The sequence below is a fragment of the Egretta garzetta genome, unplaced genomic scaffold (genome assembly GCF_000687185.1).
Source record: "Egretta garzetta isolate BGI_Z169 unplaced genomic scaffold, ASM68718v1 scaffold96, whole genome shotgun sequence".
NCBI classification, from domain to species: Eukaryota; Metazoa; Chordata; class Aves; order Pelecaniformes; family Ardeidae; genus Egretta; species Egretta garzetta.
This window is the reverse complement of record NW_009259965.1, coordinates 1,853,719-1,866,265: the sequence shown is the minus strand read 5'-3', so window position 1 is coordinate 1,866,265 and position 12,547 is coordinate 1,853,719. Positions and strand designations below refer to the sequence as shown.

The window sequence follows — 12,547 nt, the reverse complement described above, 5'->3', positions numbered from 1 at the left end:
GCTGGGCCCCTGTGCCCTGGCGATGGCGGGCAGCGGCCCGTCCCTCGGGCGGCTGGCGGAGCCAAAGTTCGTGGTGGCGGCGAGGGTGACCTTCGGCACCGGCAGACCCTGCAGTTGGCCGTCTGCAGGCAGGCGATGTGTTGGGCGGGCTTCCCGCTGTCCGCAGAAAAACGCGTATTTGGCCCGCCATGGTGCGCCCTGTTGGAATATGTGCACAACTGTTTTATTGCCTGCTCACAAATCTCGGTTTATCTGATGGCTCTGTAATTGCCAACAGCAAATAATCTTCAGAAGCACATATGTGGCTTGAGAAATCAATTTTAAAAGCCTTTGGCTACTGCCAGGCAAACAAATCCATGAGAACAGCGTCACGCTGTGCTGGGATTCCCATTAATGCCCTGAGAGCAACGCATTGCGCCAGTGAGGTGCTACACCCAGGCTCCAAAGCTGCTGTTCCACAGAACATCTAGTTCATTTGCATTCAGCAAATTAGTGGTGTGGCTGTGTGACTTTCAAATTGGGAGCTAACTATTGGAAGTTAAGTTATTCTAGAAACACTAATTCCTTTGTATTCATGACCTCGACTGCTTTATCTGCAGCTATCACTAAGAAACAGTAAAAAATTTTTCATTGTCTTCTGATACACATATAAAGCATCCGTTCAATCCTCAGCTGTACTCTAATTCTCATATGTACTTCAGTTGAGGAGGCTTTAGGAGGGGCCTCAGGAGAGTAGCTAATAGTAAAATCTGCTAAAATATTGTTGGTATTTATGTTTTACTACTTTGTTTGTCTTGTGGTTGCACTTCGAAGCTTCATCCAATCTAAATCTCTGTTGTCCCAGGCAGAGTATTTGTCTGTGCAGTATACTTGTTGAACTGTATTACACACTATGCCCTTACTGCCTCAGGGAGAATGGAAATGTCGTGGGGACCATGACAGCAAAAGTTCACTTGATTTTGAGTTTCTGCAGGGAGAATGGAAATGTCGTGGGGACCATGACACTTGATTTTGAGTTTCTCATAGTTGTCTAGTCTTTCATTGGACTAGGTCAGAATGCACTTAAAAAATGTTCCAGAGTGGGGAGAGAAAGGCACGTAGGTTAGCTCAGAGCCTTGAGGAAAATAAGGATCAATGAGCTTGATAGGGATATGATAGACAAGGTATTATGAAGGGTTTAAATAGGTTGTCCTTCTCTTTTACACATGCATATGATTGAAATGTCTAATTTCTATGATTCTTTGTCACTACAACTTTCATTCTTTAAAATTTTCCAGTTACTATAGGCAGTCCCTTAAGTTCCATAAGTATGTGGTGATCAGGCTAGCATACAGTGTGGCTTGGTACTAGAACCATCAGTTATTTGGAGAGCTTTCTCTATGCTTACATTGTTCAAAATACAGCTCACCAAAGGACAAATACAATTATGGGCTACTGTGAATTCCGCTCTATTTAATTTTCTCCAAATCTGAAAGCTTTAATGTTAGTATCTACTGCATACTTTGGAAACATTAATGATGTCTCTTTAGGGAGGAGAGGTAAATGCTATCTCCATTTCACGGGAGAACAAATTGAATGTCTGTGACCTCTCCACACTGAAAGAAAGCATCTTATAGGTAGGAACAGAACCTCCGACTCAGGCTATCACTGCATCCTTGTAAGACTATATTTGAAAAAAACCTCTCCAACTCTTGAGAAGAACCCTTTCCTCTGTCTTGCCATTTTCTTCAGTCCAAGACACACTGCGTTTTGCATCATTTCTGTTAGAAGTTTGCAAATTATAAGTACTTGAATTTGTAAGTAATTATAATCCTTCTCTTTGTAGCTCAGGCCAGTCAAATCCAACCTTTTATCTTCAGAAGGGTGGGCAGGCTTATGTGCTCAGGAAGAAGCCCCATGGCCCCCTTTTACCTAGAGCTCACGAGGCAAGTAACTTTCTTTATCAACCTCCAAACACTTTCTATTGCAGGTGGCTAAGTCCTATACATGATGGTGCGGTACATTGTTGAATGTGTCCAGAAATGCAGTGAGTTCCTGGATCATTTCCAATTTTCTGTGCTATATTTATGTAACTAAACATTTAAGAGGATACATTGTCATTCATTATACTCATTTTTGTTTGGGAGCTTTTCATTAAACTTAAATTTCTGTGTCTTCTTCAGGTTGATAGAGAGTATCGTGTGCAGAAAGCCTTATTTTCAGCTGGATTTCCAGTGCCTGAGCCGCTCTTGTATTGCAGTGACGTTTCTATCATTGGAACAGAATTTTATGTAATGCAGCATGTGCAGGTTTGTCCTTCAATTTGAAAGATTTTTTTTCTTCTCCCTACTACAAGCTGCTTTTAAATTGTCTGAACCTTTCTGCTAGAGCCTTACCCAGCATTTACTAAGTTTTGTGATATAAACATAAATAATTCTCTGATGTTCTTAAGAAATGCTAGCTATCAAAGATTCTCACTGATTTCAGCTTCTCCAGGACTCATTTCCCACGTTTTTGAAATTTTCAGCTCAGTATTTAACCTCTTATTCTTGTTTGAGCTCTCAGAAGGATGTCCTGAAACAAGGCAATGTTGCTTCTGTGAAAAGCATACATAAGTCAGAGGGAGAACAATCAGGCTATAAAGTTATACTGAATCTTTGGGCATCCTGCAACCTCTTTAGTACTGAAGATAGGAATCTACATACAATCACCTTTTCCTGAAAACCAAGCAGGATTCCAGCTCAAGCACTAGTTTGAGAAAGAACTCTGTGGTTCATTGCTCTGGGAGTGGTGGAGCTGAGCTGATTTTGTTTCTGTTAGATTTTGGTGCTTCTGAGTGTAAGTCTGCTGTATCATGTTTGGTTTTTTGTTTTTTTTTTTTTTCTTTTTCTTGTGGGAGGAGGATTTGAATTCCAGCCTCTTCCCTTTCATTGCATCCTACTCTATCATCGGCTTCACTGAGAAATTAGAAATGTAGGAGTGTGTGTCCACAAACACAGTTCTGGGAGATTAAGTTAACCTTCCTACGAAAACCATGAATAAAGAGTAGTGAAATCTAAAAGCTATGAAGAATTTGAAGCTATTTTCTTACATTAAAGATGAAGAAATTTTCTGGTTTTGACTAGAACAAAGTGATTCCTTAATAAGAAATCTTGCTACTGAAATATTTGCATTTCTAAGGATGTAAATTTACAGTCTAAGATGGTCAGCAGTGCACTGTTTTTAACAAATACATTGTGTATTTAGAAAACTATCATATATTTATTGTGTTGAATAAACTATTACACAATACAAAATCTGTTCTCTAGATTTATTATGCGGAATCTTTCTGCAAAAAAGTTCTATTGATGCTTTAGCTATGTAAATATATTGAAGCCATCAAGTGAACCGGTGAAATTGAGGAACTTAGAGAAGAGCCTTGGTTTTTTTCTTTTCCAATATGTTACTGGCAGGATCAAAATTAAATGGAAAAAACACACACATTTTCTAAACATATTAAACTGCTTTTAAGGAGAACGCAAGTAAATTTCTTTGGATTGTTTGCCTCTTTGTACGTACATTCCACCCATTCCCCTCCTCTTCCTGCCTGTCCCTTCCCTCCCCCCTCCTAAGGTCTTCATTGTTTTTTTTTTCTGGAAGTTAGCTGTTGGAGACAACACAGTAACATTTTTTTTCCTGCTACTTTCAAGTTTTAGGATATCTGGATTGAGTGCTCTAATTCAGACTTCCATCTACTAAATATATCTGTTACTTTAATTACCTTCCAATAGGTAGCCCGTATACTAATGATCTGAGATTACTGTGAATCCCTTTATCTGTCCTGGGCAAGGAATAAAATAAATGAGGAAGGAATTTTTGATTGCATAGGGAGTGTTGGTTCACTGCATTTGTTTTTGCTCCTGAAACGTATAGCTTTACTTCTCTTCACCTGATGCATACATCCCACCAAATGCCTGTTTTGCGATGTTTCTAGGGTCGCATCTTCCGAGACCTCTCGCTGCCTGAAGTGGGCCCAGCAGAGCGTTCTGCTTTGTATGTTGCAATGATAGAAACCTTGGCCCTGTTGCACTCCTTTGATTTACAGTCACTGGGTCTCCAAGGATATGGTAGAGGACCAGGTTACTGCAGAAGACAGGTACAGCTCTTCAAAAAATTCTCTTGTTTTGGCAGGTCTTTGAAGGTTTATTTGATTTGCAAGCTAAATTGTTAATTATTCATGACTTGTAAAAGTAACCATCATATTTTAGCTATTAAACACCTTCACTTCGTTCAATTATTTGTGCACTGTAAAAAGTTACTCCTACATTCACATCAATTCTGTAATGCTATACTTAGGGAATGATATTCATTCACTTTTGGAATAATATTAGATTTGGGCTATGTAAATAGGACTGAAATAGAAAATAGAGGTAGTCTTCATTGCATCTTTTGATCTCACAGTTCACATTTGCAAATGCAAAGGTACTGGGTTTTACTGAATTTACAGGTAACATGGTAATAGTCAAAGCCCGGAAGCATATGCTTCAGAATTTTGTGCTCTTGGAAAAACTTGTGAATCAGTTGGAAAATCTGTTGAATTGTTTGTATTTCTTTAGGTATCAACGTGGAAAAGACAGTATGATGCAGCTGCTCATACAGATATTCCTGCCATGAACAAGCTGGCTGAATGGTTAGCAAACAACTTGCCACCTGATGATAATGAAGAAAGCCTGATTCATGGGGACTTTAGAATAGATAACATCATCTTCCACCCAACAGAGGTATTTGAAACATATTTATACATGTAGTAGTTTTTGGTCCTCCATTTGTTTGCACTCCTACCATGTAATGGGACACTTACATGGGTGTTTTAGTGCATGACACATCTTTGAAAGGAACAGTAGAGAACTTAACTCTTCTCTATACTCTGTGTATGGTGTTTAGGTACCTAATACAGTCCCGGTTTTCATTTCAGGAGCTAGTTACTCAGTTTATTCATTAGCTTTAGTCCCTACTTCAAAGTCCAGGAACAAAACATTTTATATGCATAAGTCCTCTTGAATTCAGTGCAACTTAAGGATGTACTGAAGGCTCACTTCATTAAGCTACATAAACATCTGATCCAAAGCCCATTGAAATCTGTGATATGGCTTCAATTAACAACAATGGCTTTTGGAACAGGATCTGAATGCATGATGTGGTACTAGTGGAAGCAAAGAAAAACCTGCCAAAGCTGCTTACTTATGGAACACACATAGATCACAGAGACCCTGAAAGTTCCTCATTCATCTTTAGGGAAAAGGAAGAGACTTTTTTTCTAGTTTGTGTAAATAAATGTCTGTTACCTATGTATCGACACAACTGCATTGTCATTATTTTTTTCCATGCTGTTTGATGTGTTGTGAGCAGAAGATACGCCTGGGATTTGTGACCAAGACTCTGCAATGCTTGCTTCGCAACAAAGCAACAGATCCCAGAGATTCCCACTGTTGTGCATAGATCAGTTGATAGACACGGTTTGTAGGCTTAAATGTGCCTGTTGACTCTCTAAGAAAAGAATCTGGTGGTCTCAGGGACTCTTCCAGCTGTTCCTGATGTAGTTGAAAGAATTGACCAAACTGTACATAGGTAATTTTAAATAAGCTGTAGAAACTGTTCCTGCAGATGCAGAAATGACCACATAGGAAACTCTTTTGCACATAGTTCAAGTGGCCATGGATCATGAGTAGGCTGGAGGGGTCGTTCAGGATGACAGACCAGCTAGATTATAAGAATTCATCAGAATGACAGTTTGGAGAGTCTCAGCCCATCCAGCTGAAGACACCATTGCAAGGACACTTGCAGCAGAGGCTCATGTCACTATCTGGGCAGTGACTGACTGTCCTGTTTAAGAAATTCAATTCCCTACGTGAGTGTTAATCTATGCATAATATTGTGATAAATGAGGCTTTTTAGTGCATGATCTGTCCATGAGTATCTGTGTAACAGGACTGGAAACAAAAACAACCCCAACTGTCAGTATTACTGTTCTTTAAGATATTTTAATTCAATCGTATTTTGACTAGAAGAGTTTAGAAGTGTCTGACAGGAGGAACACAACTCAAAAAATGTAGAATTTAAATCAGGTTTTCATTGGAAAAAATGCCTGGTTTTCTGCCACTATGTGATTGTTAATTTTCTACAGATCCTTACACAGGAACTGGTTTTGCTGTAGACAGGTACAGTGTGTGTTTTTAATTTTAAACACATAGTAACCAAATAAAGCTGTTGGATATTAAGTGTGTTGTGCATTTGTGGATGGAGAGAATTTATCTTCTAGCATTTACTTGAGGTTTTTATTTTTATTTAAGGCTCGTGTTTTGGCAGTGCTGGACTGGGAACTTTCAACTGCGGGTCACCCTTTAGCAGATTTAGCATATGCCACACTATTCTACTTTTGGCCTACATCTATTAAGGACTTGGGTCAAGGAACTGTCTTGGGTTTCAAAGACACCATAGGTATGAAACTGTAATCTTTTTGTTAAAACGAATTCTAGAGTTGATTTCTATTTGATATGTTACCTTTATAAACAGTAATAAAAAGTTAAATTAATAAGTGTATAATTTTGTACTTGAACTTTTCCATGGTTTTCTTTGTTGTAGGAAACATGCTGACAGTGAGGTTTAAGGTAGTCTTGTTTTAATAAGCTGTGGCTTAGCCACAGTATGCTGCTTCTGTAAAAGTTTAATTTGAACCTTTCTTAGAGATAATGGAAGAAAAATAAAATTTCCTGACTGGCGTGGAGGTGGGGAGCAGTAGGAAGCATTATGCTTATCTGGAATTCTGACAGCTCTTATTTCCTTTTGGCTCTCCATATTACAGCTCATGAGAAATGATAAATCATGGTTTTTACTATGTAAATGGAATATCTCAAAATTGAAAAGCTGTACAAATGTTTGAAGAATAAGGTGGAAAAAATCATAGAAAGTGTTGACTATACTAAAATATTATGTTGTATTTTTGTAGAAACTCCTTCATTTGAAGAACTGATTTCCATTTACTGCCGCTGCCGGGGTATTAGCACTACTTTATCCAACTTTAATTTTTTTCTTGCTTTGTCATATTTTAAAATGGCAGCAATATCCGAGGTAATACACTTGCATTTTCTGAAATGTCACATATTTTTATTATGAGGATTTTGATTATTATGAGTAGTGTGGTAATACTTGTTCAAAATATGAATCATATTTAACTGTAACGATTGTATTTCAGTTTTTTCCTTTAGAAGCCATATCTTAGATGCTTATGACTAATAACCCTCTAGGATAAAATTCTTGCTATATAAAGTACATTGCGTTAGATATAGCTAACTTCTTAGGAAAGTAGTCTAAAAAAGAATGCGGATATGTGGATTTTTTCTTATTAATGTTCCAGTATGCAGGCAATTTTGTCATTGGACTCTCTGGCTAATTTAAATCCTGTATTACGGAGAAACAAAGATCTTTCTAAGTTTCTTCAGCTCTCATGAAAGTAGGTAGCAGGATAGATAAGTAAGATCCTGTTGGTGCCACCCACAGATTAAAAACAGTGTGTTGTGAACTTGGCTTAATATGAGCATAGGAGGCCAATCTTGAGATGTGGTAATAGGAGAAAATAAGTTTCATTGATTCATTGTTAACAGAAATAACTGTTTAAGTAGATATTCAGCCACTGTAAGGCATAAGTATATTTTTATGAGTTGCAGCATGAGATCAGCATACCAGATGTGGGATAAGCTACCTGGTATTAATTTGAAGTATGAGTATATATGGGGGTAGTTAATGCGGTTGTGGCTAATAATCATATGTGTATATTGTTGTCAGTTGGCTTAAGGGCTGGGCTGGGCTTGCTTGCAGTATCATGTGCAGACGTATTCTTTTTTTTCTTTTTTTTTTTTCCTCTACTAATTTTTGTGATTTTCATTTAGTTTAATTTAGCTGGGATATGTTGGGGTTTTTTTCTTGTGTGCCAAGCATCTCCTTTATATGAGAAATGGACCAAACCCAATATTAACATAATCCAGTAAATCTGTCTGGGTGCTATTTTTTTCCTACTAAGAATATGTGCATTTATGTTTCACTTCCATAGTTCAAGAAATCACCAATCTAAAAATAAGTGCATAATTATACCATACACGTGTTTCTTTTGGTTTTAGGGTGTATATGCTAGATACCTCATTGGAAATGCTTCTGCAGAGAATAGTCATGAATTTGCTAAGATTGTGAAGCCTTTGGCAGAGAGAGGGCTAGAGCTCTCAGAAAGGTAAGAGTGGTCTAAACTACTGGTCAAAAGCAAGGCAAAGCTTTTACAACATACTCACTTACTTAATTTAAGCTGCCTTATACAGGCATTTATTAGTTCTTATTGCATTAAATGTTCTTCCTCAGGTCATCTTTTGGCAGCACACATCATAGCATTTCTGGAGAGCTGTTCCATCAAAGTAGGAAAGGCCAAGAAATTCTGCTGAAAGTCAAGCAGTTCATGAAGCAGCACATATATCCAGCTGAGAAGGTAAAAGCTTTTAAAGTAAACCTATTTATAAATGAGCATTTTGTGAGTAGAGTTATTAAAACTTAAAGCTATGTATAGAAGTCATGTCCTTTACATTTTTTATCTTTTTTTTAAACAGCCTTATTTTCATGCAGTGATGATTGTGGCATTGCAAAATATTGACAGAAATCATTATAGACTGCATTAATTTTTTTTTCAGAATTAAAGTTGCATGCATTGTTAATGAAAGCTATGAGTTACTTTTAAAACTTTAAAAAGTTTAAGAGTTTATCTCCTTTTAAAAAGAGATAGTTTTTTAAGGTATTTGCCAAAATACTTTTAACACTAACAAAACCCGAGAACTCTTATGTACTAAACACAAAGATGCTTAGTTAAAAAAATGGAAACTGCTGGTTTTAACTGCACAAAGTTGAATATTTCTGTTTCTTGCCTCATTTTTTTAAGGTATGACTTCTATGACAGACAGTGTGATTCCATAATCTATCAATGTAACCTCATTCCTGCGTACATCTAATACCAGTGAAAGTTTGAAATCAGATAGTGAAATATTCACAGAATTCCCTAGTTAGTGGAAGGGAAAATAAGATAAAAAATTTTACTTCTTAGCCTAGGGAGATTAGAAATTATCCACTTAGAAAATTGGTTCAACTTTTAGCCTCATGAAAGCACAGGTGACTTTTATAGCAGAACGGGGGGTTTTGGTTTTTTTTTTATTTTTTTTTCCTCTTTGCAGTCAGGCAGAAGTGCAGAGGACATATTAATCTAAAAGATTAATGCATCTGCCTATCACAAGGAGAGGTTGAGAGCAGAAAGTCTTGGTATGCAAAGTTTCTCAAAGTCTCTCTAATTAGTTTTGGATTGTCCAAGGAAGCCTTGCAATAATTAATGCACTTGCTTTAAAAACAAATGGAACACCAATAGCCATGCAAGTTCCGCAGATGAGTAGCGTTGTGCTTGTAATTTATTTCTGATAACAGGGATTGTGAATCAGGGCTTGTAAATTCTACTTTGGAATTTGTCTTAAAAGAGGACGCTACTTTTATTTATTCTAAAACTAGCTCTGGGCCAGCTTTGATGAAGTGCTGGGCCTAACTAAAACAGATTTGTGAATATACTAGGATTGCTGAATACACAGTTTGACTTAGTACTAATTGTTTACATAATATGTTAAGGAATTAACTTTGACGGGGAAAAAAAAAGTATTCTTTGCGTTTTTTCTCAGTTAAAAAAAAGATGAACTGGCTTATATATATGAGCATTGTGATGGGAAACCTGAATCTTAAGTGTCAGTACATCTGGCTTTTATTTGTTGTTTTACTTTTGGATTTATGACTTTTGTGTGTACTGTTGGTAACAGTTACTTATATCATCAGAAAGCGCTGACCTTCTACCATCATCATCACATATTTTAAACAACCCCAAACCATTTCCCTATATGAAAAAAGGTACTGTCTGGGGTCATTTCCATGATGCATTTGAAGTCTGGCAAAATTAATAGATTGCAGCTTGATTATGAATTACAGTTTTAATTTTATAATGCAACCAACTATATAATAAAAGCCAGTGTTGAATATTTTTTTATTGGTTTCTCGGGGTGTAGGCCTGGAAAAGACAGCATTTTATTACTTGTGTATGTCACGTGTTCTTAATTTAAACAAGCATCTTTTTAATTATTTCTCTAAGGAAATAATAAAATACTATGCTGGACAAGGAAATACTGAGGAAAAATGGAAAAAACCACCAGTGCTTGAGAGACTGAAGGTATGGGATAATAAATATTCTTGAGTAGTAAAAGAAAATATTCTTCAGCAGTAAAAGAAACAGGCACTGACATGGACTGTAAGAAAGTTTGGTGTATGCTGCTGGAAATGTTACTCTGCATGGAAGGAAACAGCATGAGGAACAGTGTAAGGAAAGGAAGAGATATAAATGTGGAAGGTGAGAGATATAAATGAGAGGGGAGAAAAGCAAAAGTGAGTTATGTAAGGGGTATGTCTGAACTTCAAGTCAAAGACTGTACCTATTGAAAATAGCTGTTGAAAAAAGGCATCAGATATATTGGACAGTATGATAAGCAGGAAGGAAGAAAATGGGCAGCAAGCCCATTTTTTAAGATTTATTGCTAATGTTTTTCTCTGTTGATTCTTTCCTCAGGAAATGGCCAAAGCAGAAGGTCTATGGAACCTTTTTCTCCCAGATGTCAGTGGTCTCAGCCAGCTTGACTATGCACTAATAGCTGAGGAGACGGGGAAATGCTTCTTCGCTCCTGAGGTTTTCAACTGTCATGCACCAGGTTAGCAACCCTGTCCCATAACTACAGCACTGAGAGCATTGAAAAGTTGGGCATCTTACACCTTACAAGTCATGTGTCTCGAGAAGTAAACATGCCTGCTGATTTCTTACAGACACTGGAAACATGGAGGTCCTGCACATATATGGGACTGAAGAGCAAAAGAAAGAGTGGCTGGAGCCTCTCCTAGAAGGGAAGATTAGTTCTTGCTTCTGCATGACAGGTAAATTTTTCTCCAGAAGAAAATTAGAAGCAATTGGCAGAAATTTCACATGGCATATGCAAAAAGTACAAAACTACAAGTTGTTATGGGTTAATGAATTAATACAGAAATTTCCACTGTATCTGTGAATGTGTTTGAATATGAAATCATGTATGAGGTGTAAGTACAAAGTGAAGCATCCTTCTTGCTCTTCCCCAATAGTTACCATTTTTCATGGTTACAGTAATTAGTATCTGCTTTCCGTACATTTTGTTGTGCCAAACAGATTTACAATAGAACATACCCTTTTTTGTAATGTGCTTTGGGGTTTTCTAGAAACATACATATAGGTACAAGTGTGATTATTGTGATTAAAGTTGTGTAGTTTTGCAGTATGTCGCAGGGTGGAGGTTTTAAGATGTAACCTGAAGATAACTTGCAAAACATACAAGGCGCTTGCTTTATGGCTGTAGCTCAGCACTCTGTTCATTTTTGCTCTTGACAGCTTGTAGCATTCAGCATCTGTGGAAGGCCTGCCTGTTGATTTAGGAAGGTAGTTTTTGAACATGTGATGTCAAAATCTTGATCTTTCGGTGTCAACAGGAGTTGAGAGAACTCAGTCTTTCAGAGCTGGACCCTTGTTTTGCAATTTTTGTTTCACTGTGTTTGCCAAGAGGAAAAAGATGCTTTTGCTTTAAAGAAGATGGCCTATAAAAGAAGTTAAGGGTGAAAGGAGAGAGGAAGAATCTTTCCTGTTCCAAACAATAATTGATGACATTTTGCTGGCAACTGCTTTGTGTAACCTATTTCATAAACCATCACAAAAGTAGTTTAAATCGCTTTATTTTCACTTGGGAAGATCCTAGGGGGAAAAAAAAGGCTGAGGAGAGATATGACTGTTATCTATAAGTACATTGGAAGGAGGAAGGATTTAAAAACACCAGGGAAGGAAGAAGGCTTTTGACTATAAAACGCAGTCTGAGCCCAAGATGAAGTAAGCTTAAACTGACTATGAATAACAGGTGGTTAGAAAATAGAAAGCCTTTGACCACCAGCAGAGCAATGTTCTGAAAACAGCTTTTCTCCTGGAAGCAAAACAGTGTTACTGTCAATACAGTATAACTAGAACCCTGTATTTGTTGTGGTAGTACTACCTGTATATTTAATCCAGTGGTTTGTTTTGGTTTTTTTTCTTTAACACAGAACCTGATGTGGCTTCAAGTGATGCCACCAATATGCAATGCAGCATTGAGCGAGATGGAAACAGTTATGTCATCAATGGCAAGAAGTGGTGGAGCAGTGGTAAGTACAGAAACCCTAAATAAGAATGGCTAACTGTAAAATTCTTTCCAAGAACTGGTAAAACAAAAATACTCGTGCTCCACTTCTGAGATGGAAAATTGTGTCTTCTTGGGTAACAGCAATAGAATGTAAAACAATGGAAAGAGCTGAACTGAGCTTTTGTTCTATGAAACGAAGTCCAAGACTTGAATTTGGGGTTTTGGGCCCTTTTTGGAACCTCTGAGTTCTGTTCACAGAATGAACGCAACTATTGTTCTTTAAATGT

General features: G+C 37.3%; 1 protein-coding gene across 1 annotated transcript in view; it reads left to right on the top strand.

The window, feature by feature from the left end:
• Positions 1-22: 22 nt before the first annotated feature.
• Positions 23-12,547, top strand: part of ACAD11 (acyl-CoA dehydrogenase family member 11) — a 30,842-nt gene continuing 18,317 nt past the window's right edge. The window contains exons 1-13 of the mRNA XM_009640208.2: positions 23-174; positions 1,826-1,925; positions 2,163-2,288; positions 3,953-4,114; positions 4,575-4,739; positions 6,309-6,456; positions 6,965-7,086; positions 8,133-8,239; positions 8,365-8,488; positions 10,172-10,249; positions 10,643-10,781; positions 10,894-11,001; positions 12,184-12,282. Of these exons, the coding sequence (XP_009638503.1) occupies positions 23-174; positions 1,826-1,925; positions 2,163-2,288; positions 3,953-4,114; positions 4,575-4,739; positions 6,309-6,456; positions 6,965-7,086; positions 8,133-8,239; positions 8,365-8,488; positions 10,172-10,249; positions 10,643-10,781; positions 10,894-11,001; positions 12,184-12,282 (1,630 nt within the window). The remainder of the gene's footprint in view (positions 175-1,825; positions 1,926-2,162; positions 2,289-3,952; positions 4,115-4,574; positions 4,740-6,308; positions 6,457-6,964; positions 7,087-8,132; positions 8,240-8,364; positions 8,489-10,171; positions 10,250-10,642; positions 10,782-10,893; positions 11,002-12,183; positions 12,283-12,547) is intronic.